The sequence below is a fragment of the Accipiter gentilis genome, chromosome 3 (assembly GCF_929443795.1).
Source record: "Accipiter gentilis chromosome 3, bAccGen1.1, whole genome shotgun sequence".
Taxonomy (NCBI): Eukaryota; Metazoa; Chordata; class Aves; order Accipitriformes; family Accipitridae; genus Astur; species Astur gentilis.
The window spans coordinates 675519-698904 of record NC_064882.1 but is presented as its reverse complement, the minus strand read 5'-3'; the positions used below and the strand labels follow the sequence as shown (position 1 = coordinate 698904).

General features: G+C 38.5%; 1 protein-coding gene across 3 annotated transcripts in view; it reads right to left on the bottom strand.

Annotated features, from left to right (window-relative positions):
* Window positions 1–20606, bottom strand: part of GLRA3 (glycine receptor alpha 3) — a 99615-nt gene extending 79009 nt beyond the window's left edge. For all 3 annotated transcript variants that reach the window (XM_049796035.1, XM_049796026.1, XM_049796042.1), the window contains exon 1: window positions 20453–20606. In XM_049796035.1, the coding sequence (XP_049651992.1) occupies window positions 20453–20571 (119 nt within the window). In that variant the 5' untranslated portion in view covers window positions 20572–20606. The remainder of the gene's footprint in view (window positions 1–20452) is intronic.
* Between the last annotated feature and the right edge of the window lie 2780 nt (window positions 20607–23386).

The window sequence follows — 23386 nt, the reverse complement described above, 5'->3', positions numbered from 1 at the left end:
ATATATCAGTCTCTTTCCAACTGTTATTCTTTAACATTTTCTTAGAGGTTCATTTTCTGTTAAAACAAAAGTGACTGCTGCAGTGGAAAAAACCCAACCACTTACTGAAGGAACTATTTTTGGGCAAAATTTTCATCTCAGGGCCACATGGTAAGTGTCATCTCCAATAGCCTCCTCTCCATGCGCATGCAGAACTCCCACTGACACTCTAAAGTGTGCTCTGCACATGTGAAGAGAGAAGAGGATTGGCACTGCGATCAGCCATGTGGACCCAAAGAAAAGGTCTTTACTGTTGTGGAATGCTTACTTGAGTGCTGGCCAACACATCGAAAAAACAATAGTCAGTAAATATATACGTAAATAAAATTATGAGTAATATTGTGATACACAGTGCAACTAAAACCCTTCATGGCTTTGGGGAGTCTCAAAAATGATAAAGAGCTTTTTCCTATTTGTGCTGACTTCGAGTCAAAAATCTATTGCAGAAGTATGTGAATCTCTTTTACTTACCCACTTCATTGTCTCCTATTAATGCCAATCCACTCTTTTAGAAGTGCTTCAATATGCCTTTGTTTAGAAGCGAACACAGGGAATAATGTAAAACCCTTTGGAATTTTCTAACTCATAAAAAAAACGATGCTGAACTTTGCTTGTTAGCAATGGATGGAGTTCCAAAATAGAAAAATTCCATACAGGTACGTGTGTATGCAGATGCCATATTAAGTGCAGATTGGCAATGTCATTTTTTTCTTCCCAAGACTGTGTTAACCAGGACATGAAAGGTACAGTTTTATGGCAACTTCCATTTAGAAGGTCTACTAAAAAATCTGTCTTCAAATTTGAAATTTGGATTTATTAACTTAAATAAAAAACTATTTCATATTAAGTCTTGAGTGTTCCAAATTTGGGCATGCACAGAATATGAACATAGAAACCTCTAGAATGCTGTGGTTTACTCATATTTGAATTTAAACTGGCAATTAAGTCTTCTAATTGTAATATTATCTGAAATCAGAGAGTTAAAAATTAATCCTGCTTATTTGCTTATCTCGTGTTTATTCTATATGTAAGTTGATTTACATATTTCTAGATTGCTCATAAATTTCTGAATTGTTGAATATTACTAAATTGTTCTGAATACTTTGGTATCTCTTTCAGTATTATCTGTCAGTAAAAATGTTTCTTTAGTCTCCTTCAGTAGCTAACCTAGTTCTTTATTTCTTCTCATAGCTGGAGAATGTATTTCCCTTTCTGAGAAAGTAAGTACTTAACATATTCTTTTTCTAGTTCAATTTCAAATTATCCTATTGGCATAATTTTCATTATCAATCATTCCGAATGTATCTGATTCATCACATCATTGCAACTTGTAGTCATTTATATTTCTGTAAAACATTGCATGTGGTTATAAAGCAAATAAAATATGAGAGTCCATGTACAATTTGCTGGATTTTATCTATTTGTAAGGCAGGAAAATCAAGTTACTGTGTATATGCATATATATATATATATATAAAAAACACTTAGATTTATTTCTTATACTTTTGTATAAGAAAGTTATATTTCTATTCCACAGGGTATATAGAATTCTGACACAACAGGATATATATCTCCTGTATTTTTATTCTGGACGTAAATAAATTCTCCAGAACACAAATATAGGAAAGCTCATTGTTAACTTAATCTTTCTCTGATCACTTTCTCTGAATGGAGAGTTTGTTTGTTTGTCCTTTATTCACCTCACTGAACTTTTTCTAAATCTTTCTTTGTTGGACTTGTAGTTGTTACTTTTAAAGGCTGCCATGGAATAGAGTACCTTGAAATTAAGGTAACTAATGCTGAATAGGAAAAATAGTAATTGCTGTGACTATGGATTTTCTCAAAGTGGCATTTACCTTTTTGTATGACAGCATCATTAATAGTTGCCTTCATTAGTCAGTTAAAACTCTCAGAATATCTTAAATAATTTTATTGTCTGCTTCTGAAAACAATAAATTCAGCTTAATTAATAAATTTTGTATAAGCCAGTTTTATTGTAGAAATCAGCTGTAATCTGTAACTAAATATTTCTTCAAAGAATGTTTTCCCTTTTTCTCAGCTTGATGTATTACTGAGCAAAATCTGGTTGAGCACTGCAGAATTCCGTCCTTTCAAATTACCTCGAATTGAAAACATGTATTTCAAGAATACTATTGGACAAATAATACTTTCATCTATCTGAGCTGACTTGTGGAATATTCTTCTAGTTAAAAAGGAGCAAGACTTGGTAATAGAGTAAAACCTGAGTAAGGTAGTGGATTTTAGGAAGGCTTGCCTGGCAAAGTACAGGTTTTCTGTTTGCAGATTAACATAAAAATTAATTCTGCATGGTAAGGGTTCTTCAGTTTTATTGTACACTGCCTCTGAAAAATAAGCCTCTGGCTAAGTGGTTAGAGAAGGTTACACTCCTTTCATGAAGTATGAATTTAGTTCCTTTAAGTGTTAATGCACGTAGCTTCCTCCTTGACACCCACCTATTCCATAAGTCCAGGAATGGCTTTGTGTACCTCTAGAGGGAATTTACTCTGACCTGTCACTTTTTTTAAAAGAATTTGTGCATCCATTTTCTAACAGGCAGAATTAGAAGAATTTACTATCAGCAAAACTTTTATCCTGTGGTGCATTCAGAAGTAAGCTACAATAGACTTGTGATTAGCATAAAGTTATCACACAACTTTAAATTACTGAGAAGAAGAGCTGTACATTTTTGTTCACAGGTAGAGGCAACAAAGGCTTCTCATTGCTGAAGACTCTTACTGGAGAAAGGTTATAACCTCCCAGTCTTCTAGGCTATTCATATTTTAACAGGAAAAGTTACCAACAAGAATGCTAGCCCTGGTAGTGATTCTGTGTTGTTCCTGTGGGCTATTGGTAAATATCACTAACTGTTATAAGGATTTAAACCATTTTCCAATTTCAGACTTAAAGCAGCACTTTACTTCACTTTCCTGAATGTGTACTGAACATCTTTACGATGGAAATTAAGCCTTGCCAAATAATTAAAAAGAAATTTGTTAACAAAAGTAGTGGACAAAAATCAAGAAAAAAATGGAAAATGTTGTCAAATGACATATTCAAAAAATCATTTGTGACCAGCTGAATCTACACCATCAAAAGGTAGGGTAAGAATTTTTGTTCCAAAAAAGCTGTCATACAAAACCAGGCATGAACAGAAAATTAGAATCACCAGGACTATAATTACTCCTGTCTTTGGTCTATTCTGTCTGTCAAACCAGTGTTCACCTAAAATCTGAGGAGAGGTGAGCTTTGCATCATGCCCTGAAGACTGTCAAGTTGGAATTTCAGGGACTGAGATAGGAAAACATCCTGAATCACAGGTCGGTGACAGTCCATGACCTACCAAAAGTCATATTTGAGTCAGAAAGTGTTAGGTCAAGCTGAGGACATTTACAGTGGGGTATAAATGTTAGAGGGCAAGAAGCAGCCCAGCACAGCCAAGATGCAACTTCTCTAGATCAGTACCTACATCCTAAATTCTAGACAAAAAGCTACTGTAGGGAGTCGTAGTAAGAATGGTGTTCAGCGCTGCCATCTATGATCCAGAAAGAAAATACAATATCATTAATGGTTTAAAACTAAGAATTGCAAAAAAAAAAAAATTGACAGAGGTATAAATATTGCTGAGGGCAAGAAATTTCTTAAGTTCAGTCCATTTAAGTAGAACAGTTTAAAAGAGACAGAGGAAGGATATTAAGAGATACAGGAATTGGGAATGTGGGCAGAGTTGGAGAAAGCAGTGAGTCTGAAGAAGGATTCAGATTCATGTTGAACAACTCAGCATTGTTGTGATAAAGTTCTCACTGCACTACTGTGTTATCCAGTGGTGTGGAAAGATTGAAAGAGTGAGTAGAAGCATGAAGGTCACTTATTATTTTATATGATATTAATGAGAACACTTCTGGGACATTGCATCAAATTCTATGTCCAAGTTTTAAAAGGATATTAAAGCGTTAGGAAAGGTACTGAACAAAGCCACTAAACCATGATCTGAGAGTTAGGGAAATTTTCTTGAAGTAGGAGACTTTAAGAGCTCACTCTGCTTAGTTTATCAAAAAGAAGATAGAAAAATAACATGACTGAAGTGTATAAATACCTCAAAGGGACAGAAAATGCTGGGCATTTATCTAAAGAACAAAGGCAGAAGAAAAATCAATGAGAGACAGACAAATTCAAATGGGAATTCAGGCACACAGTTTAATAATAAAGGTTACTTAACAGAAGATCAAACTGTACCAGCCAAGACAGTATAGCTTTCTGGAAGAAACAATTTAGCAAAATATAAGGTATTGTGTTTCATATATGGCCAGTTTGGTGAAAAGGAATGACCTATGATGTACAGAAAAGCAGGCAAATCCAGAGTAGACATTACAAATCTCATGCAGAAATCTTCAGATTGCCAAAACACACTTTATGGCCTTGAAGAGCTTAAGGAAAGGAAGCAATGAGCATAGTTCAAAGTGGAAACTGTGTCTTCTCAGGGTCCTTCGAAGCTGGGGTTGGGTTGCAGGCTTGCAGTTGCCTGTGCTGTAACCTGTAATCGGGGTTGCAGGTTGCATGTGGTAATGTAGGCTGATTTTGCTCAATTCCTTTCACAGCTGGGTATTTGACTTACCCAGCAGTTGTATGAGCATCAGCTCCTTACACAGTATGGAATTAAGCTCCAGAATGGAAACTGCACTTGAGCTGCCCATAAACTACAGGCAGCTTAAAAAATCAGAGATCGACCACTACTAGGAAAAAATGAGCTAATGTTCTATCTATAACATGCACCTGCAAAGAGGAAAGAATTTTAAGCTAAATGATAAAATTGTCATGAAAGCAAATAGATATGAAGAGGCCAGGGTAAATTTAGATCATAAACTAAAAGGCTTTCAACCACTGAAACATTTCAGTTCAGAACAGTTCAGCACTTTGAGTAGAGGTAGAAAAGCCCTGCGTGTTTGAAGACAGAGGTAGATAAGGTTATTAGGACGCTGTGACATGTATGACTGTGATTGCAGGTGATGGGACTCAGTTCTAACCCCTCTGCTGAGGTTATGTTTACATTATTATTGATTCTTTTATGTGTTTAAAATAATTACTACTACAGAACTTTGAAAAAATATATAGTTAACAGAGCTATGCAGCCAGAGCAGCAACATCTACAGAATTTAAATGGGAGATCTCATCTAGCAGCTGGCAATTTAGACAGCAAGAGAAAGCACAGGTGATGAATCTGTGCTCCTGAAACGTCTATTTAAAGTAGGTATGTTTGTGAGAGAAAACCTTACTCTCTTCCCTTCCTCCAAAAGAAAATGATGAGAAAAACTCTTCAAAGGGAACTTCACAATCTCCACAAATGTTTTCTTCTCTAAAACATTTAAAGCTACAGTGCTAAAGCTTTCCCATGTTTTTCTGAAGAACCACTGTATTCCTACTCATAGGCTGTCTCTTTTCTATCTGCTCCATCCTTCTGCACATTTTTACCAAAGCACAAATAGAGGAAAGGAACATTACAAATGAAAGTGCTTTATATATGCTTTATTTTAAAAGACATATTTTCAAAAGTAATTTCAATCATACTGCCTTTGAGACTTTTGTATCATTTGTGTGCTACAGAAAGTACTGGTTTTCACTGACTTCTCCTCTCTCTTCAAAACTTTTCATCTTTAAGGTGGGTTCTTAAAAATCGATTTCAGTGTGTTGTTTCAGTCTTCAAACAATACCTACTTAGTTGCAAATATTGAAGAAAAGAAGTAATGGGCTACTGTCGACATTCGTATAAGCAAGGTTGTAGCCCTCCAGAAGAGCTTAATAAGAGTAGTATAGTCAAAAGGTGAAGGAAGAAATTACATTTTACACCATTTGCTGACTCTTTCCAGTTTGTTGCTGCTACAGGTGTATGACAGAGATAAAGAAAGAGTATGGTGTGCTGTAATGATACCTTCCACTGGAGACTTCCCAGAGAGATGTTTCCAAGACCAAGTTAGAGCAGTCCTCTAATTTATCTAAGTTATTCTGAGAGTAGTCTCCAGAGTATCACTAACTTACTTCTAATTGATACAAATTATCTTTTAATTAGATGGCGTGTTCATTTTCTTCCTCCCATAAACTACCAATGTATTGTAACTTGAAAATCTTATATTAACACTAAGTTACTGTTGTATTTGGCTTGCTGATTTTTCTCATCTGCTCATAAATTATTTCTTTTGTCTCAAACACAATCCATCTTAGCTATTCAGAGAGGTAGCAGTTTTGTATTTCACCTTACAATACATACTAGAGAGCTTTTATATGATGCTTTGCATGCATTACGATGGTCCAATAGCTCTTTCGTTTCATTTCATCATTTAGCTTATTCTCTAAGACAGCAAGCGTGGCCAAACCCCTGGAGCAGTTGGATCTTGTGTTTGTGGTCCATTCTCTCCAACCGATGTTTGAATGTTTTTAATGCACTTTTTACATTAAAAAGCTTTGCAGAGAAACTCAAGGAAATTAATTACACACTCATAAGGAAAGCTAAAACGGCAGCCAGCCAATATGCACTTAGCAGCATCTCACAAACAACAATACATGAAAGCATTTCAGTAAATTAATCTGAATTGCTACTTATTCACTGGTTCACCAATAATGGTTGGGTAAATTAATCTCATGACTACTTCCTTTGATTCTGTAACTGTAAGTACTGGTGATAGAATTCATCAATTTTAAAACAAAAATTAGTCAGCATAACCCTGTAATTAACAATGTTTGCTAAAATGAAATAATCCTCAAATAGGTGGTGTCTGACAATTGCACTTTGAAAATTGTGGCAATAAGATTTTGTGGTATGAAGACAGTATTTAAACCCTCTTCTGTGCAATATAGATCTCTTAACAAAATGTATTTAGTACGGTTAATGGGAAAAATGAACATGATATTTGAAGAAATCATAAGCATAGGATTATTTTTTTTTTTGTAAAGGGAGTGTCTCTAATTATCTGATCTATTAATTGAAGTACAAAAAGAACTAAAAAGATCAGTTTATAGTATGTAGAATTTGCTCACATTATTCAAAGAGTGAACATAAACCTGACAAAAATACCTTTTTGACAGATGAATGTTCCAGAATGTGACAGCTTAAACCAAAAACCAGCAAATGTTAACAAGAATGACCACTGAAAGCCTCAAGCCCGTTCAAATGAAAGTGTTTTCCATGTTTCAACAAAAATAATAATCCTGCTCTTTCAGAAAGGTGAAAAATGCTTTCAATTTCAGGGAAAAAAAATTCAATGTAAAGAATAAATAATACTAAGTTGTCTGATTTTTGCGGATAAAGCCGTTTCCTAACGTTTTTCCAAAATTTTGCAGTTTGTCATTAAAATGCATTCTTTCAGTCAAATAGCATGACACAGATGTTCTTCTGAGGTGTGATGTGTTTAAACTGGCTACCTGAGATAGCTGTGTCAGAAGAGAAATGAATTCTCTATTTTTTATTTCAATAAACAATTTTGACTTTTGAAAGCCTTGCAAATGAGGCAGATATTGTGGACTGGGAGCTCAGAAGGGCGGACACATGTTTAAAGCAAATAAATAGTTTTAAAAATTGCAATAAAATTTTAAGGCAATCTCTTCACTCTACTGAAAATTAAAATCCTTCACATAAAACAGAAGATAAATAGACTTCTCTTATTGGAGTCCGTTCATCAGCAATATTGATTCATGAGAAGCCAGGGCTAATCTGGAAAGGCAGGAGCTGTGTCAGAGGATCACAGCTGCATGGATCCAGTCCTGCAGAGTCAGCTGTCACTGCTGCCCCATTTTAGCTCACACAGAAAGAGTTTCTTCTGAGGAGCAAAACAAGACTCAAAATTCAGCTGCTTCTCTGATTTATCTTCTGGAAGACTCAATCTCTTCACATTATCTACATCGTGAACCCAGGGTAACTGAACTCCTAGTTTAGATGCCTGAATTACATAACTTTACCTTCTTCTACAGTTCAAGGTTAATGCAAGGAGATCATTTTCTTCCAACTCCTTTCTATTCCAGCACGAAAATAATTCTGCTTGAGCTTTATTGGTGAATAAATTAATGTCATTCTGAGGGACCAAATAAAACAAAAAAAAAAAGAAAAGTGAGTTTCCAATGGTGAAAGAGTAGTGGAAGAGTGATGTCCTAAACCCAAAGAGACTAAATGAAGGAGAAAGAATTGTTTCCAATGTCTCAAAAAAGACTGAGACTACAAATGCTTCCCCTATTATTTCTGTTAAAACTGACAATAACGCGTTGCTTGCTAATTAAAGTTGTGGGTTTTTTTTATTTGTTGTAGGTCACGAAGTTGTAATTTCCTAATACAATGAAAATGCAGATTTTCATATCCTACAATGTTTTAGATAATAATTTTATCAGACCAGAGAGAAGCACAGAACTCTTAACTCACGTTTCCCAGAGAAAAGGCTGTCACTTCAACTAACAGGAGCAGAAGCATTGTATCACCAGTATTTTAAAGAGGTATTTTCTAAAAAAATCTTCAGGAGAATTTTAAATATTTTCTGCGACAGGTTATATTTTCTACGGATTTTTTACAGTTTTAGATTTTTCTAGTTGCTCTTTTATCCTCTTATTTTGAATAAATTCAAATGGTCAGATTAATTTTTTGATATAATCCTACAGAGATAAGTAGAGTTACAGCCGGACACATTTTCAGCCAAAGTAACAATTTTTATGTGAAACAAACAATAAATTTCCATTTTAAGATCACTAATTATCCATTCATTATTGTTTTAGTGATTTAGTTAGAAATGAAAACTACGTGAACAATACATGGGATTGCATTTCAATGAAACTTATTAAAAATGTCTTTTCTTTCAGATTTGGAAAAAATTCATTTTTCTGTGTCAGTGAATGAAGTAACGTTGCATTTTAGTGCTCTTTTTAGGTTAGGCAATAGTTACAAGCATTTTGTTATGATGTTCCCGATACCTTTATGGTGTCATATTTTTTTCCCTTTTCTTAATACAGTTGAGAATTCCTCCAGCCCTACAGTCTTCCTCCAGTCCTGTTTGTCACGGAAATAAAATGGTATAGTGTTTATAGCTTATTTACTTCATGTACTATAGTTTAAAAAAGCTTTGGATTGCTGTGGAGTGTTTCAGCTTTTCTTAACAGAGAATAAAAATACAGAACAATGGGGTTTTAAGTATTCTGATTAAGTCACTCTGACCTGATCACCATTCTGCAGGTCAGAGGGCTATATATTCTAGATGATGCTAAATTTGTATATACTTATTTTTGTTTGTGACTCAGCGCACATATATAAGCACAATGCTTTACTACACCCTCCCATCTCCCCTTGCCCCTTTGGAAAAAAATAATTATCCCTCAGGGTAAAGGAATAAAAATAATTTGTCAGCATTCTTCACAATCCTATGGGCATGGCTTTCTAGCTTAATTAAGGTATGGATTCAACTGGATTCCATAAACCACAGGCTGTCCCTCTAATTTTAATTTCTTGTTTAAGATAAGTTTGTTGTTGCCAATTACAGCCATTCAGCATGTGAATTTTCTTGAGATTTTTTACAAATTGTGACTCTGATCTGCGCATTTGTTCGTTGTTTTCCCAGAAGCACCTAATTCCTTAGTGGTCTTTTGTACCTGTTGCACACCTTATTTTTATAAATGTTCTAAACTCAGGTCTTACTTTCTTGCTGTTTCTTAATTTACTCAACATACATTTTTGGAGAAAAAGCTGACTCAAACAGCTATGCAAGGAGCAGAGAATGTATCAAATATTCAAATTCTGGCAAATCTCTCACTCTTCCAAAGATCTACTGCATGGGTTAAGTTTTTGAACTAACTTTGATTTAAAGATAAATCAGATTTTTCCCAAAATTCAATTAACTGTTTGGTGTTTGGGTTTTTTTAGACAGAAAATACTTGGCTAAAATGAACAGAATATCTTTGAAAATAGAAACTGTAAATCACTAATTTATAGCAATCCAAACTTGCATTACTATTAACTGAATAACGGAGAAAAGATATTGGGGTAATGGAGAGACTGCAAAATGACAAAGTAAAATAATTTCAGAATATTATCTTTTATAACACTAGATATCCTTCTATAAAGGCTTCTCAGAGCTGAACAATTACATTTATTTTTGTGATTAATGAATGATTCCTCTAACCAGCTGAACTTGTGCAGGAACTGACTGGTGTCTTTCACCACCATAATGAATAGTAATTCAACTGATGTCAATGAGGCTGCACTAGATTGAAAAGAGAATTAATTAAAACAAGACTTTTGCCTGGCTAAAACTGCAAATTATTGTTTTCCAAGGCAAAACAGAAATTCTGAAAACAGAATTCTCCAGATTATAGCTGCTTGGTTGATCCTGTATTTTGAATGCATCCCCAAATGTCCTTGAAATTGTAAAGCTGCATATTACTGTGTTTTCTAGTTCTAATTCACTGGATAGGTTTTTTACTATTGTTGTGGCATTGCCCCATCAGCTTACTTTGCATCCACTACGTTGCTGTACTCTTACTCAATAGAAACAGGAACAGTGTCCACTGAAGTGTGCAACTGTAGAAAAGATATATTTATCTTAATCATAATTAATGACCAATTAGAATGTCATAAGTCTTCTGTTCCTCTTTTGCCTGGTTTTGCTTTAAAAATCCACTTGTATGAGTTGAAAACCATAACTGAAACGGAAAACTGGCATTCTTTGATGTTTCTTTTCAAACAATTATTTTACTATTCGTAAAAATCTTCATAGAAAATCTTATAACAGAATGAAATGGTTGATGTTTATCAAAACTGGATAAAAATTTGATTTTGAATTAAAACCCCAGGGTCTGTGAAGACTGAAGCGCAATTCAATTAAACACTATTCCCTTTGCCTTAGGGAAGCTCTGCTTGTATCAGTACAACAATGTTGTCCTGTATCTTCAGTGAGCCTGTCAGATGGCTGTTAAGAAGATGAGAGTTTTTCCCCCAAATAAGTTAGATAAGGTATGAGTTCAGTTAGAGAAGAGCTGAATATAGCCTGAAGAGTCACGCACCTTAAAATAAAGTATTTCAACAAGCAGGACTACAACCCAGACAAGTCAAAACTTATCAGTAAGTAGAACTCAGTGCATATAAAGTTCTTGCCTGCAACACTTTTCATGAAATTGTTTCTTTTTGATTAGTCAGCTAATTAAAGTGTTAGTATATACTGTGTTGTTACTATTGATTAAGAATTTTCAATTAAGGCAATATTTCTAGTTGAAAAAATACTGATTTATTGAAATAGAGTTTTACAGAAACATATCTGTTTCAATGTTTTTTTTAATGAAATGCTGGCAGGCTTGGGTGGACTATTGTCCAGTGTCCTTTCTATTCTGTCAGCCACAATCAGTTTTCTAATGTCGGAGGGAACTCAAGGTGAGGTCTTGGTTTCTAATTTTCAAAAATTTCTCTGGACATCTCCCCCACAGAATTGACAGTGATTTTTTTCCTGCTTTCTGCAACTTAAACTTCCTTCTGTGCGTTGAAAAAGCAACAAAATCTTTTCAGAGCTTTGGAATTTTCTGTGAGCAGGAATGGTGATGTTCAACCAGCTGTGTTAATTTACATGTGATACGTGGATTAAGTAATTTCTTCCTTTTTATTAATTCTATCCAGAATCAACACTATAATAATTCAGTATAAGACTTTCTTTAAGCAACAACAGGGCTGAGCTTCAGGGTGATGATAAGAGTGGCAGGATTCATGCCACATAATGACAGGACCCAGTGTTCCTAATGCATGCACTGAAGCATATTGCTTACTGAATAAGTCGAACAAAATAACGGGAAGGTTAAAAAACATTGCTGCTAGCCTTTCATATTTCCGAAAAAAATTATCGTGGTCCACTACACGCATTCTCTTTCACACACAGAAAGTGGTGTTTAAACTTCCCCCCCGCTACACGTTTTGTCTTTGCTATACTAGTCTTGCTTATGTCAGCACCCCCTTCATTATCATCCGAGTCATCTAAGCTTCGTATAAACAAATGGAAATATGCTGGGTGAAGGAAAGATCATGACAGGCACCAATCCCCCGCCAACCCCTGCAGAACCTACGCGGGCTGGGCCGGGGGCTTCATGGGGTCCAGGCAGAGCACCCCCTCCCCTCCCCTTCTCTGGGCGATTGTGGAGACTTTGAGGAGCCCCCCAAACGGTGTCCCAGTCTTTATTACGTGCAAACCACTTCATCTCCCGAAGGAGTCATCGCTGTTAAAAAGGATGAAAAAGGGCATTCTGTTAACCATTACTTAGGGAATCTGAACAAGTGCATTTGTGCTCACATTTTGATTACAGAGGAAGATTTGAGTACTTTTACTTCCAAAGATCCGTGTACAGGAACAACAAAAACAGGTAAAGATATAGGTATATTCGCAGAGTTCATTTGCACAGTGTAAGAATTTTGGGATAAGTTTTGGAGATTTTAATTTTAATGCATGTATGGAGAAACTGCTTGCAAATAGCACTTTTAATGCCAGTTCTCTACTGTATGGTACGTTTTGCAACCAGGGCTTACTGTCCCAAGAGGGTGCATTTCATATTCACTTTGCGTAGTAAAAAATTGCAATATTGTTCAAAACAACTGAGTAGCCAATCTTTAGTGTGCAAGAACTGAAGGAAAACAGAAGATAGTTCATTTTGCTTTAACTCTTGCAAATTGAGAGTTAAAGCAAACTCTGATAAATCTGCTTCCTTTTTTTTGGGAAAAAATAAAAAGTAAGTTTGCATAAAGCATTTTTTCTGATAGAATAAAGAAATGAAAAAACCCACTAGGGATTTCAAAAGAAGTCTTTTATGGGATGTAGTCCAGATGTAATGCTGATATCTGCCCACTTTGATTTTAGTTCTAATACTGCTGAGTCAACGGTAAAGGGTCTGACCCGATAGCATCAGGGAAAACATCGCTCAGATGCGCAACCCTTCATGGAGGCATTATATAGATCCTTAGGCACAGAATTAACATTTAGATTAGAATATTGTAGTTAGTCATAATTTAGCTGTGTGAAGTCAGTGCTTTAGTCACGATTGATTTCAAAATTTTTATTTTTCCCATCAAATAAATGAAAAGTTTTACCCTACTTTTGCCAGCAAGTTACCACCTTCTGACATTTATTTTATTTATCTAGTAGGGCACCCTTAGCCAGCGGATACTTTGCTCACAAAACTGGAAGTTTAGTTGGTCCCTGCAGATGAATATGTCTTAGCCTACATATGCCCAGAGCATGGATGCCCCTGCGCATTACTGAATCTAACAGATGACAGTGCAGTTTTGAAAACTTTATGAAATGAAAGCCTTAGCAGGACAAGAACTCAGGATCTTTTTAATAAACAAGTCCCATTGTATACCAGAACATTATAAACCAGCTTTTCACAAAAAAAGTCCCTAAGCTCTGCAGTCACCCACTAAGATGTAAAGAAATAATAATTTTAAAAAAACCTGAAGAGCTATGCTGGTATAACTGTATTTACTAGGCATTTCTGCTGAGTGGTTAGTTGTGAAATTAAAGTTAATTAAAGGGAATTGTTGGTAAAAATTATGCAAATTTCTAAGCAGCCAATTTTATAGAAAGTCATCTTGGAAATGATATATTATTGTACTTACGGATCCTCAGAGATGCTATTTAGGGTTAAATTAGGCTATATTTTACCTTCACCTTTCAAAATTCTGAAAGGTAGAAAAACGTATTTTACAAGAAACTGGAGATAAATTCTAGACATAGTGGACTCTTATGCAAACTGTACATAGTATTTGAAGCCTTGGGCAACGGTGAGATGGGTAACATATTCCACTATTATATTTTTTCCTGTCAAAGGTATTTTTATATATATTTTATATCAAAGATGGAATGCAACAAAGGGCAAAATATTAAGACAGTAGGTTATGTAGTTATAACTGCAGCTTGAATTTTAATCAGGAAGAGGAGAAAATGAGTTTGCTTTTTTAAATGTCATAGGTCTACTGATTTTGCTTGTGATACCCTTCCTAAATTAGTTTTAGCTGTAACAGTCACATTCAGGTTAATAGCAATTAACTCAATCTCCCAGTCGGAGATAATTTAGTACTCCTGTGTTTGCTTTCTACTCGCTTCATTGTTTCACTGAAACAGCCTCAGGATGATCTGCTGGCTTGCTTTTTCCTACAGCCATTGATTTGTATTAGATGGCAGCCCCACTATTTGTGCAGCTCCATTATTTCAACAGCCCCATCAGTGACCACATGATTATCTCATGATTATCAAGTCTTCTCGAACTTTTCTGCATTTTCTGTGGTCTCAAACTGTTTCCCTCGGAAGCTACATTTCGCTGATGTTTCATGTCACCAAATAGAAACTTCAGTAATAACAACATTGAAGAGTTCTGATCCTCCTTAGGGAAGTTCCTACCTGGAAATAGTCCTGACTCTCCCCACAGTCCCTGCTCATTTTGTACATCTGTGGTAGGTCTACAGGAATAACAGGGTGGTATGTGGTGTAGGAAAATTATATAGGAAGCGTTCATTATGCAGAAAGTCCACTGCAATGTAGACCAAGTATTATTACCCTGTCTGCTGTTGAATAAGGTTGGAGTAATTCATTACAGCTGACTGGAAGAGTAATAACAAAATGCATTCTTTTATACATTTATAACCATATGCCGTCTATTTTTGTACTTTTTTCCTTCATTCTTTCTTTTTACTGTCACTACTTAGCATTTGTATTGACACAGCAGCTAAAGACATCAGTCAGGAAAGATCATATTGTTTCAGAAGCCATAAAAAATAATGGATTATAGTCCCTGCTAGAAAAAAGTACAGTCTCAAAGATTCTCGCCTTCTTTTCTCTTGACATTACTGTTCTGCTTCATGATGCTCTTCTAATTCTTCTGCTTTGGTCCTGCATTCTTGTTACACATAGCTTCTAGCTGTGTCTTTTCCTGCTCTCGGAAATGTTCCCTTTCTGCTGGTAGTCAATATCCTCAAAAAGGTGGCTTTGACTCCATCTGTTCACAAGGCCTACATATCAGTGAAAGTAAAGCTACTCCTTTTTAGTTCCCATCTCCTTTTACTGATTCTTCCAATAAACATCATGAAGATTAGTAGAAAAAGCAATAAAAAGGAGAAGATGCAACACTACACAGAGGGGCTCTTCATTGCTCATTACTTGAGAAAAGCTGATTTGCAGGAATAATTCCCTATAGGTATTATTACATAATACTCGGTAAGGTCATTTGAAGCTTGTATTCTAAATCTGTTAAAATAAGAAGCTCTATTCTTATAAAAATTTTCATTTTCTCTAATTGTCATGATTCCTAGGATATCTGGACAAGACTAATCTGATAGAGGAGCTACTACCTTTTTCATCATATAGAAGCACAGCACTTATCTCACAATGTTACTTGCTTTCAGTTGTTAGCATCAGTTGGCTAGGAATGAATTAGGAGAGGTTGAAAAGTAAGCAAATGTCATGGGCATGGTAAGAATTGGAAGATTCATGGTTTTAATTGAAGTTTCTTTGTTATTTATTTTTCTTACAGTTTATAACATTATAAACTCAAAAATCTACAAACAATTCCTTCTCAAAATTATAAACATGGTAGTTGCACAAATAATTGGTTTTTATAGAAATAAAGAATGGATAGTAAAAGTTCTGATCAAATTCATACTCGTGACAAAACGCATATTTGGTTCAAAGGGATTTCAGTGTTTTCACTGGTATAGTTGAAAAATAAGAGAATTTGAATCATGTATTCTTCGTCACAAAACCCCCCACTTTCCTTTCGTCTGAGTTTTGGAAAGCACAATGAATGCCTGCCTATGGGTACATCCTGCAAGGGAACCCCGACGCTCTCCTCCTAACATTTTTTTAAGGACCCTGAGCACATTTCCTTCATCCCAGGGGTCTGGCAACCTGGACTTAGTGCCAGCTCTGATAATGCAGCAGCCCAGCTTTGAAGCAGAGCTGTTTGATAAAAAGCTCTAGAAGCCTCGGCAGGGGTTCACCCACCCCTCTTCTCTCAGGAGCTGGTTTTTTCCTTTTTTCTTTGTTCATTTCTTTTTTCTTTTTTCCTTTTTTTTTTTTTTTTTCTCCCTCAGGAGTGCTGGGGAGACGCTCTTGGTCTCTGTGCGAGCTACTGTGCAAGTATACCTTCACCCAGCCTTGCACCTTCCTAATTCTGACCCTGAGCCTGATCTGCTGACCTGACTTTTTGGCTTGACCTTGGACCTGCCCCATCACTACCAGCCTGGCCTGTCAATCTGAACTGTTGTTTGGACTGGATCTGCTCTGCTCCTGCACAGGTGCTCTGCAACTGCAAACTTTGTTGGTAGGATCCCACTCCTGCCTGCCTTGCTGTGAGTCTGAACTCCCAGCTTACCTTCCCTTCCTTTGCTGCTCCCTGACACATACCAAATCTCTTGCATTAGGACCTGGAGTCTGTTGACTGATTTATCCCACAGTAACTATCTTTTCAAATTGAGTCTGGGCTGCTGAGGAAAGGTACTGGGCTTCAGTGCTCTCATCTTGAATTACTACATTTTCTTTCACACGCTATTTTATTCACATCCTGATTTTAACAGACACTTTTATTTCTTGAATAGTATTGTAGGTATAATTCTTATTAATAAGCTACTGAAGTCTCATTAGAACATCTGAAAATCTTTCTTTTCAAAAATGTTTTTGATGATATGTCTGAGTTAATATTTTCTACCTGGTTTTTTTTCTCTTTCATTATTTGGAGGAACTAATGCTGGCTTAAAGGATATTGACTTCTGCTTCTTAAAGCTATTCATCTGAAATCAATTTGTAATACAATGCAGGAATAATTTCAAAGTCAGTTAACTGTAAGCTCGGACATGCCCCAGAGTTAGGTTGCTTGGAGCTTTTTTCCACAAGAACCTGGTCTCTACGTGCAATTAGCTGTCTCTGTGACACTGTTTCCTTCAAGATAAGGACAATGGGGTAGTGAATAAAACAAGGAAAGAGGCAATAACCTAATCGTACCATGATTCTTGTCTATGCTAATATGGATAACTAAAGCAGTATCATATAGGGAGAATCTATTTTGCATTTCCACAGTGCCACCTACCTTTTCACCCTGCGCTTTCCCCATACACACATCTACATATAAAATACCTATACCATAAGGAGAAAGCAGAGTACCTGGCAAGTCCCTGACAGTGTCGTTCTAATAGACCTGTGTTGGTGCCCATGCAAGTTCAAGAGCTGTCATAAAACTGTCTGAATAAGAAATATGGTCTTCGTGTTCATTCTACAAATATGATCTCGCTTTCAGCCTGACTTCTTGGGATCCAGACAAATCCAGAGGAATTTCTGTTAACACTGTTCCTTTAATGAAAACTCAGAGAAATACTCGGTCTTAGAGATTATTATAATTTCAAACCATATCTTAGAAGTGTTTATTTTCCTCCTTTGGTAGTGAATTACAGTTATTTTTAGGCTCCATTACCTTATTTTCCCTAGCTTTTACCCTCATTTTTACACCTCTACCCTCTTCTTAATATCACACTGGGGCTTGGCCTGGCAGTCATTAATAAATAATAATTTTTTAATTTTGGTCTGATTATTGCTTTTCTCCCAGTCCTTAAATATATCACTGAAAACATAATAGAGTGCTATGTGGTTAAACCCTTGTTTTTCATGTCTACAATCTATTAATATATTACCAACAAGTATGTTATTAATCTAAGACATAGTAGTACAAACATGTACAATATTATGAAAGACTATTAACAACATTTTAGTCTCTCTACAATGTCTTTCAGAGATCGAATTATAATTAGATCCTACTACAATCTTTATACATCTTGTTTCAGTCATTTGCATTTGAAGAACCTTTAGCTGTGGGATGAAAAATTATTATTGAAAAAAAAAAAATCAGGTGCAGTTTCCTCTTACGAAGCATGCCAATCCAGAGACTTTGCTCATTAAAGTAACAAACCTGTAACTTTATACTGAAAAAAATCCTTTTTGTTTTCATTTGACCTGTACTGAAAATAAGACTAAATGTCTATCTTTACAGGCATATAAACAATCACTTTAAACAGCCTCAGGGCTGTTGGACAAGAATTGAAGGTTCTTCCTGTTAGGTTCATTCAGTCTTCTCACACAGCCTTGAGTGCTTGTTAATAAAGAGCAGAAAAGTTTTAATGTTGCACAATGTAAGAGAACATACATTATTTTTTTCCATAACGTTTGAGCAAGTGAAGCACTTAAGGTTTGGTTGTTCCTAGAAATTCATGGCACATCCATCTTCTCACTGAGGGTGTTTGATACGTGCTAAGGATAGAGTCGGTGTGTCTTACACAGAGGGGAAGCAGCGTCCTCCTGTTCCGTGTTCCCTTTGCTCTAATGTAAATCATTTCACAAGCCTTAAGTTGGAAAAGAACTAGAATTAATGGCTCCAGGAAGATTGGGAATTTTACAGGTTTTAATCTTTTAACTTTTTTTTTTTTTTTTTAAACACTTTTTCCATTTTAAAGCATGGAGAGAACTCCTCTGTGTCTCGAACTGACTCGGGTTTCTCAGGTATTATTGCTAGACATAAAGTCACCAGCAGTCTCTATATTGAGATACATATCAAAGTTACACATAGATTCTGAGCAGCTTTCTGAAGTCTTTCTCAGACTATATACTCCTTGTGCACATGTTCACCATGTTCATTGTCATAAAATGACAATTTAAGAGCAGAAAGCTATTGCGAAACAGCAGTTACTTGGAGACTGAACAGAATAGTTTGAATTTATGCAAAATAAGATGCCTGTATAGATTTTGAAACAATTAACTGTTAGTCCAGAATTATGTGATGCAAAATACATGTATGCTTTCCAAAACTGACTTTTTCACTTCCCCCCCCCCCCCCCCCCCTTGGATTAGAATATGTGTTTTTATATCATTAAAATAAAGGATGAATCACTCAACAGTAGGGTGGCATTTAAATAATATGCAGAGGAAAAATAAGTTCTATAAGTACATTGAAATAGAATAATAACAGCAGAGTACTGCTTGTATTGCCTACAGTGCACAGGGGTTTGGTCATCTACTCTGAACATTAAATACTCAATGCAACTGGAAAATTTAAGCTGTAATATATGTGCATTTACACTTTCTTCCCAGTGTCAATTAATCCCATACCATGTGACCCAGTTTCTCAAAATCTCTTTCTTTTGGCACAATTACAGTAAAATCACATTATAAGCTATTTCCGTTGCATATGTTGATACGAAACAGGTCATTAAGCTGACTTCAAAAAGGAAAGATTTGCTATGAACCTGGGAGCACCTGTGAAGCTTGCCATCACTGTGGGGCACTGCACGCTACCGTTTCAACTTTGTGGTTATAAATCCCTCGCATGTATAATTCCCAAACTCTGTCTGGAGAGCCACTTTTCAAATTTAAGTTTCCTTTTTTATCGTTGTCAAGTAACAATGTGAATCTTCACACTGTCTGGCACTGTCATGTTATATGCCATAGTCTGTTTATTGTGATATGGAGCTACAATGTTTGTTGATAACAAGCATGGCTAACTCTGCACCACCAGTGAATCCATGACGACATTAAAGTCTGCTTCTTTACACGTCTGATTCTTCTTTTCAAGTTTTCCCTCACCTTTAAATGGAGGACTCAAGTTTATTTTACGCTGCTAACACCACACTTCCAGAGCCACGTATTAAAAGGATGCTTGCGTTGATATCATAACATTACTTTAGCTAGGAAAAGTGTGCCGGGCAGAAAGCAGAAGAAGCCGTATGGACCTCGGTCTTCTACTCAGGTCATAATCGATGGGTATGTTGCCGTCTTTCGTAGTACAAATCCTAGACTGCCGGCGGTACAACAGATGCTTTCCCTCTCGAGGGAAATTCTGTAGACCGTATCCTCTGCTCACTTAGCTATCATTTTTCTGTTTCTGTGCAAGACGTCTCAGACCTAACGTAATCCCCGATTTTCCTCTTACTGAAAAGAACTGACAGTAATAAATAAGTCCATATACTCCCAGCTCAGACCATCTTCCGTAACTTTTACATATAGACACTCTGCACCTGAAGAATTTTCAATATCATTGATGTTGCAATTCCTGCTAAAAACAGTGATAAAACTCACAGATCGAACAGGGAAACCCTACCTGTGAACAGCTGAGGGGAATGCACAGCCTCCAGCGTGCGAAACGCAAAATCAGATTCGAGGCAATGCGAAGTTACAAAGCCATTCGCGAAGCGTGGACCCCGCGCGTACAGTTTCCGTGCCCGGAGTCTGGCTGCCGGAGGCAGCCGGGCGTTAGCGGCAGAGGCAAGGCGGTGACCGCGGCGACTCTCCGCGCCAGTCCCGGGCATTTCAGCCGCCCGAGAAAACCGGCGGGGGAACCGTTGCCTCCCCAAAGAAAAACGACTCACCTGAGCAGTACCGCGGCTTCCCACAGATAAAATCCCGAGACAGCCGCGCGGAGGTACCTAATCCGGGCCATGCTGCTCGGGGGGGCCGCGGCGCCCTGGAGCGGTCGCGGCCGAGTCATCGGCGGGGCTCCGCGGCGCGGCTCGGTTCGGCGCGGCTCGGTTCTGCGCGGCTCGGCGCGGCGGGGAGGGCGGCGGCGCGGCTCCCCGCGGGCGGGCGGCGCCCCAACACCCTGGAGAGCTCCGGCGGCTCCGCGCCCGCCGCCCGCCTAGTGCCCGGCGGCGCCCCGCGCCCTCCCGCCGGGCCCCGCCGCGCCGGCCCCGCCGCTCCGCATCGCAGCCGAGCGGGAGCCTAATCTCAGCCGCGGCGGCGGCGGCGGCGGGAGCGCCCACCTCTCCGCCCTCCTGCCCCCGGCTCCTGCCAGCAGCCGGCACCCCCCCCGCCGCCGCCGCCGCCGCCGCCGCCGCCGGCCGCAGCCCGGGCGCGGAGGGCGCCGCGGCCCCGGCGGCGGCGGGGCGGGAGGGGAGGCAGGGCGGGGGGCCGGCCGCGGCCGCCCCCAAACCCGTCCCCCGTCCCCCGTCCCCCGCCCCGGAGCGCGCTGCCGCCGCGGAAGCCGGCGGGGCGGGCCCGGGGCGGGCGGCGGCGAGGGGGCGCCCTGGAGCGGCTGCCCTGCAAGGGGAGCCGGCCCCGCCGGGGGCGCGGCGGAGGGCTTAGGCGGGGTTGGTGGTGGATGTTCGTGCTGAGAACGGCCCCGGCCCGAGTGAGTGCCTGCCCTCCTGCGGGAAGAGGGGCGGCGGGAGGGATGCCCGCGCAGGGCAGCTCTCGTTCGAGAGCTGGGGCGAGTTCCCGGGACCTCGCTCGGCTCTCGGAAAGGACTGGGGAAGGAGGGGTGGGGGAGTTACTCTGCTTTGTCTGTGGGGCTGGCGGGCGCTTTTTCTGCGGAAAAGGCGGGGGGGGGGGGGGGGGGGGGGGACGGGACGGGGACGACCCCACCTCTGTATTTCGGTCTGTTCTCCTTCTTGGAAAGTAGAGTGCTGTCGGACACAGAAAAAGTGTATCCTGTTCTACTGCACTTTTTCGAAAAGGGAGATGATCTAGTGCCGTAAGGCGGGCTAGTAGGGAAATCCAAAGAGTTTGAAAGCTTGGCTGGGGAGCAGAGTGGAAGGGATTATGGGAAGGAGCAAGGGAAAGAGCATTGTAAAACGGAAACAGGAAAGTTACTCCCGAGAAGAGGGAGGAACAGAGAATGAGTTTGCAAGTGCAGGTTACAGGAGGAAAGTGAGGTGACTACGGTTATTGTTAGAGAAACCAAACATTTCATGCAAGCCAGGAGCTGCTTGCACTAGGGAAGGGTAAGAATTTGTGGGAATCTGTACGGCTTGTACATGAGATACAATGAAAGATACGTGAGGAAGGGCTATACCTGGAGAGGGACGGAAGAGGGGAATATGTCTGAGGTTGTAGAGCAGGGATACGCTCTGTGAGCCTAAAAGGCGTTGGCCTTTGAATGCCTACATCGTGTCTGGGAGAGCCAATGGAAGGAGAAATCTGGGAGCAGTTCAGGGACAGACCTCTGCATGTGTGAAGTGTATCTGGCTGGGCATGTCCCTCTCTCAGTGTTCGCCTCAGAATAATCTGCTGGCTTTGCTTTTTCCAATAGCCACTCATTTGTGTTAGACGGGAGCCCCAGTACTTGTGCAGCTCCGCTACTTGCGCAGCCCACACGATTATCTCAGGCCAGAGTCTTATTTAAACTATTAAAAAGCTATAGAAAGCTTAACTGTTGAAGAAGGAAGCGGATGTGGAAAAAAGGCAAAAGTTCAGGAAGATTAGGCACACGAAGCAGGGTAAAAGAAACTGAAATTTGAGGGAAGTATAATAAAACTCATTACAGAAAAGGGAAGACGCAAAGAGAGCGAAATACAGAACGACTTTTTACGCCGAATAGGAAAAAAAGAGATTAAAAGATACGTTGAGTATAGGAGATGCAGGAAAGAAATAAGAAACAGGGATTTTATGCATTCCTTATATCCAAGTATAGGGTGTGTGTTAGAAATAAGATATTTCATTAGAAATCTTTAAAGAAATCACTTGTTCCACCTTCAGGTATATTGTCTTTTTTTGTTTAAAAGATGTCCCACATGTAGCTTTCACCTCCGTTCTTAACTTACATTTTCCATTTCCACCATGTGCTTATTCTTTTTTTAATCTCTTCTTCAAGGTTGTTCCAGCAGATATCACTAAATAATAACACATACCACACATTTTAGATCCAGTTTGGATTTCTTTGTTGATACCTATCAAGTGTATGGCTGAAGAATGTACTAGAACATCGCTAACTTATTTCCTCTGTTCCCTGAACTTTTTTTTTTTATTATTAGAGGTTACATAAATTCAGGGACTCTTTGAATTCAGCACTCCGAGTTTCTAGGTCCACTGTGCAAAAAGTTTACCCTTTTGTTCTTGTTTTCCCCATAGCCCTGGGTGGCAACAATGATCATGGAAACAACCTCTTTAAACCCTTAACTGAAGACATAATAGCAAGCAAACTAAAGAATTCCTCTATTTGCTCAAGGACAGTCTGTCAATGCAGGTGCTCTACAGAATCAGTATAGAGTACTTCCTTTGTATATTTAGATCAGTTGATTCTTATCTTACACCTCAAAATAAGAATTTAGTGAGGCCGCTTCTCCAGGTGCTCTTTATCTTTGTGCGTTATGTACTTCAACAGTGAATTGGTCTAACATGTCATTTATTTGCACTGAGGCAACTGCATTTTTCTTATGATGATATTAGTTAAAACTACCAGCACAAACTCTCCAGTTCTCCAATAGGAAAAGTTCTATTAATTATAAATACAGGCTATACTTTAGATATGCTGAGTTCAAACTTCTCAAAATCCCTGTGGGAAAACAGACGCTGTTGCGTTAAGTAGC